This window comes from Salpingoeca rosetta, assembly GCF_000188695.1.
Source record: "Salpingoeca rosetta unplaced genomic scaffold supercont1.33, whole genome shotgun sequence".
NCBI classification, from domain to species: Eukaryota; class Choanoflagellata; order Craspedida; family Salpingoecidae; genus Salpingoeca; species Salpingoeca rosetta.
The window spans coordinates 634,493-640,106 of NW_004754901.1; the positions used below are offsets into that span (position 1 = coordinate 634,493).

General features: G+C 55.5%; 1 protein-coding gene across 1 annotated transcript; it reads right to left on the bottom strand.

Annotated features, from left to right (window-relative positions):
- Window positions 1-382: 382 nt before the first annotated feature.
- Window positions 383-4,291, bottom strand: PTSG_10497 (serine/threonine protein kinase; the record flags this gene model as incomplete). The annotated part of the gene is made up of 6 exons (XM_004988821.1): window positions 383-1,301; window positions 1,563-2,047; window positions 2,218-2,371; window positions 2,635-2,767; window positions 3,118-3,239; window positions 3,613-4,291. 6 exons carry the CDS (start codon window positions 4,289-4,291, stop codon window positions 484-486), a joined length of 2,391 nt encoding a protein of 796 aa, XP_004988878.1. The 3' UTR covers window positions 383-483.
- Window positions 4,292-5,614: the final 1,323 nt, after the last annotated feature.

A 5,614-nucleotide genomic window follows, 5' to 3' on the forward strand; every position in this document is an offset into this window, starting at 1 on the left:
TTGTTCACATCACTTCTCATCACCGACAACGACAACGACAATGCGACAACGCAGAACGGCAGACTGACAGTCAATAGAACAGTCCTTCAAACACATACACGCACACACACACACACACACACACATCCCTCACATCCGCACACACACACATTCCATTTCTGTGCTCTGTTCACCGCAAAGCGCTATTCGTGATCACATACATCACTGTAGCTTATGCAGTGTATTGCAGACACATATGGACGTGTAAGAAAGCAAAGCAAAGCAAAGCAAAGCAAACAACAGCATCGTGTGCACATGCACATGCACGCAAACACACTGTCCTCCACACGTCTTTCCCCCCCCCCCCTCTCTCTCCCTCCCTTACACGTGTAGACATGCACTCCCCGCGCAATTACAATCAATCACGCACATGCACACACATGCACACACACACACACACGAGCACATGGCTCCCTGTCTCCCAAGCGCGCGGAGACGTCGAGCTCAGTCGTACAGGGGGATGTCCTCGATGATGTTCTTGATGCGGCCCAGCAAATCACACGACTGCGGCAGCTTCGGGTTCATCCCGACCAGCACCACATGACCCTGCTGCTTCTCCTTCTCCCCTTGCTTCCCCTCCCCTTGCTGCTGCTTGTGGTGGTGCTCGAGCTGTTTCAACGCGGCCAGCATGGCCTTCTTGGTTGCCCTGTGTGCCATCTGCGGTGCCCTCTTGTAGAGTGCAGACCGGAGAACACACACGTAGAACATGGCGATCCAGTCATCCTCGATGTGACGTTCCACTCGCTCGTCACCAGCTGCACGGATGTGTGCTGACCGCTCAGGCAGGTCCGTACGAAGAGCAACCTCAGCCGGCTTGAGTTTGGCTGCCTTCATGACATCGGCGTCGCAGCCAGCCAGTTCGAAGTCGATCAGAGAGGCTTTGTCGCCGCTCACGACCACATTGGCGCAGCGAATGTCATGGTGAACGAGACCAGCCGCTGACAGGAGAAACAAGCTGTTGCAGAGCTGCGCGACGTGCTGTTCGTGAATGTGAGCGCGGGTCGACCCGAGGTGGGGCACCGCAATCATCTGCGTGCCGTTGCCACTGCTGCTGAGGATGCTGCTGGTGGCGGTGTTGGTGGTGCTGCTCTTGCTGTTGGTGGCGGGGATGCGACTGCAAGCGCGTTGCCCGTTGACGTACTTCCACATGTTTTCAATCTCTTCAGCACGCAAGTCGCCAGCACGGTGCCCAGTCTTGATGAACTTGCACACGTATCCGCTGCCTTTGTTGGCGACGGAACTGAGCACTTTCGGTGCCTCTGCTGACAGCACAGCGATAAGCACAACCAGCATCATGTGAATCACGCCACACACCAGCACAGGCACGGGCGCAATGGTGCATACAGCGCTGCACAGCGACCGCCTTTCAACCACACACACACACGCACACAGACAGAAGCAGAGAGAAATGGCAGAGAGACAGGCGCATGCATGCACACACACACACACATGCACACACACATACACACGCAGGCACACACACACACATACAGACGCAGACAAGCAAACAGCAAACAACACACCTTTGCCGCTGTTGGGGTTGAAGTGCAGCACATGGGGCTTCATGACATTCAGCGCAAAGTCGCTGCCATGCTTGGTGTTCTGCTTGATGGCGTGGGCGTACTTTGCGTGGAGGAAGCCCGCAAAGCAGGAAATGGCCAGAGCAGCATGCCCAATGTTCGTCGTTGGCATGGAAAGGATGTTGTGGGCAACCACCTTCACCACTCCACCGGCGTTGGCCACCATAAACTCCACCACGGTGGTCTGCACCGGGCTGACACGCAGCCCAAACATCGCCAGCCCAGCGAGCAGCGGCAGCTTCTCCAGAGGCACGTGCTCGCCTGCAATGCGGTGCACGTTCGCCACAATCGCGTGGTGCGCGTACGCTGCCAACTGGCCAAGCGAGTCAGCATCCTCGCCTAGCTTGAGCTCAAACACGGCCCCTATTGTGTTTGTGTGCAGGTCCACCATCACAATGTCTATTTTGGGGCGGGTGCCTGGCTTGAACCTGGCCAACGCAAGGCGGCAAGCGCGACAAGAGCACGGGCAGGTTCCCTGTAAGAAGCCGGCATTCGCAGCACCACAAGCATCACAGGGCACGCGAGGAGAGCGGGAAAAAAGGAGGACACAGCAAACACCCCTCCAACGACTGAGCACAACATGCACCGCACAACGTACGTCATGATTGGGACCTCACTCGGGAACATGACCCAGGCTCCGAGGCGCAAAGCCATGGCGTTGAGGTGCTGAGCGATATCGGTACGCATCTCCGCTTCGTTGGCCCATCCTGTTGTCAGCAGTTCTTGTGAAGACACAGCTGCAAGCACGCTTACTGTGATTTGATGTTATGTGCATGTGTGTTGGCAGGGGTGAGATGCAAACGTGCACACATTGCACGATGGTGTCATCACAATCACATCTCACATCACAACCCCTCATGTGCGCTTGCGCACACATCGGCAATACACGACCAAACACCACATGATGATGACAACGTTGACAAACGCTCCAAGGCCCAGTACACGTGTCTGCACGTGCACTTGAAACTGAAAGCAGTGCAAACACAGGCAACAACAGTCTTCGCCACGTCCTTACCTTGTGGCAGGTCAAGCGTCACTCGGTCCTCGCGGGGGCGGTGTGGGTCGGCGCTGGAGACCAGCAGCTGTTCGATTTCGTGAATCTTTGCAATCACTGCTTGTGGCGTGATGTCATCAGCCTTCAGCTCAAACTGGAAACGCGATAACAAGCACGCATGCACACACGCACACATGCACATACACACGAGTGTGTTGACACAAAGGCGTGCGGGACGGGCGGTTGGTGAGAGGCATAGGGAGGAGTGCACATATGGCGGCACGTCGTGTAGTGGTGAGTGGTGATGATAATGACACCAAGCACATGACACACACACACACACACACAAGCACACAGTCGCACACAAAAAAGCACATGCACGCACCTACATACACGTACACAAATACACACGCACACGCACAGAAATGAGCACAGCACTACTGTTCCACCAGCACCGCCCGCACACACAGCGCAGCGGCGACGGATGTCATTGCATTGCAGCACCTGTTTCGCGAGTGGCTCTCGCCATATGTCGGTGAAGAACTGGGCATTGTCCGGCCAGTAGACGAGATACGGGTTCTTCTCGGGCTTGGTGATGCTGCTTGGTGGCGTCATGAAGAAGAATTCTGCACACACACACACACATAGCAGTGCAATCAGCGCGCATGAGGGGCGGAGAAGTGTCAAAACAAGCGTGAATGTGTCGCATGCGTGACTATGGTGGTGGAGGCTACCAATACAAATGCCAACGACAGTAACTGTGACACAGTGACAAAGGCAGCTATAATTGCAGTGACAGTGATAGTGGCAGTGACAACGACGATACAAGCAAACGTGTTGTGCGCTGTGTGACATCAACGCAAAACGTCATGCACATACAAACACACGCGCAAACAGGTGCACACATGCCCGTGTGTCATCAAGACAACCAAAACAAGCAGGGCCGTCTTCATCACCACATCCGCACGACAACACACAAAGAGGTGGATGACAGCATACCGTCTCTGATCTCGGCGGGTGAGCTGATCTTCTTCTCCGCAACGCGCTTCTCGATATCTTGGAGAGCAGATAAAGTGATAGTGGCCAGTCGGGGCGGGCCAGCGGCGGCGGGCACAAGGCCGGCCTCCCACGCTGTCGCCAGGGCGTCGTCCACCACCTGTGACACCACAGTCCACCGGTGCTCGGCACTTGTGGTGTGTGGCAGCGGCTCACCTGCCGCCTGCAGCAATGTCGTCAACGCGCGCACCCACACTTTGTGTTGCTGTTGCTGCCACTTCTTCCTCTCTTCCTCTCCCTTCTTCCTCTCCTCCTCCATCTGCTTGCGCCATATCTTCTTTTTTTCCTCAAGCAGGGCCAATTCCCGCTCTTTCTCTTTCACCTTCATCTCCGCCGCTGCAACCGCTTCTTCGTTGCCGGGTCCTGTCAGTTCTGCCCTCAATCTTTCATGCCGTGCATTGCCGATCTCGCCTTTCTTGTCATTGATGCGTTTCTTGAATAGGTCTTCGTCCTCCTTCACTTGCTCGGCATCGCGCTTCACCCTCTCCATCTCCGCCTTCATCCTCTCCACCTGTGCCTGCGCATGCATCGCCCTGATCTCGTCATGTCCCGCCTTTAAAGCGGCAAGCTGTTGTTGTGCGGCCTGCAAGTCATCTTCCAGTTCTCGCAGCACGCACTGCATTTTGACGTACTCTGAACTGTCTTCATCCAGGGCCCATCTCTCCAGCAGATGGAGCATGTCATCTCCCCTGTTGCTGCCGCTGCTGCTGCTGCTGCTGCTGCCTTGCTGCTGCGCGCATACTTGCAACTGCGTAATGGTCGCAAACTGCGTGACTGCCTCCGTTATGATGGACGCCTGTGTATGACGGTGGTGTTGTGACGGTGGGGTAAGAGGTGATACCAGTCTGTGGCGGGGGGTGTGAGGGGGTGGGGGATTCGGTTGCTGCATCGCAAGGCAGTGCTGTGTCAATGTGCTTTTGTGCATGCGCAATTGCAGAACCTTGGAGGCCACGCGGGTTTCAGTTCGCTTCAAGTCTCTCTGAAAAGAAAAGACGGGGGTGGATATTATGCACGAGAACATGAGGTGGGTGCGGGTATGAGCAACATCGTGGCGGAAGCCGAAATCACAGCACGTGTTGTGGTGATTGCACCGTGGTGGTGGTGGTGGTGGTGGTTGCGACGATGGTGATGGTTGGTGGCTGCGGTGGTTGTTGCTGTCTGTGGTGACTGTGGTCGGTGGTTGACGTACCTGTTTCTGGCTGTTGCGTGAAGCCAGCTGGTGTCGACAGAACGGCGTTGTGGTGGTTGAAACGGGTTGGGCAGAGAGTGTGGGTGAGTACAGGAGCACAGAGGGTGAATGCAAACACTACACACACAAGCGCACACAAGCAGCTGTGTTGCAGAGGAGAAATGATAACGGCACTGTGGTGGTGGTGGCTGCATTTGTTGCGGTGGTTGTTGCTGTCTGTGGTGACTGTGGTCGGTGGTTGCCGTACCGCGCTGTTGCGTGAAGCCTGCTGGTGTCGACAGAACGGCGTTGTGGTGGTTGAAAGAGGTTAGGCAGAGAGTGTGGGTGAGCACAGAGGGTGAATGCAAACATCACACACACACACACACACACACACAAGCAGCTGTGTAGCAGCGGAGCAATGATAACGGCACTGTGGTGGTGGCTGCACTGTGGCGGCGTCGATAGTGATGCTGGTCTGCTTCTGCTGGCAGGACGAACACGTGTATCATGCAATCCAGCTTGTACTCGACAGACCATTAACACCTGCTGTTTCCGCTTACCCTTGAGCAGGCCTGCTTATGTGCAACAGCACACAATTCAAGGAACGACACGCACAGAGCAGACAGAAAGCAAGGAACATGTTGTGTTGTGTTTGAATGAGATGCAATGGGCAGGGGAGTGTGTGTGTGTGTGTGCTGTGGCCAAGTGAACGTGCAACACAGCAGCATGGTCGCATTCCTTTGTACGTACTGCGTTGAATGTCGCAGACCTCAT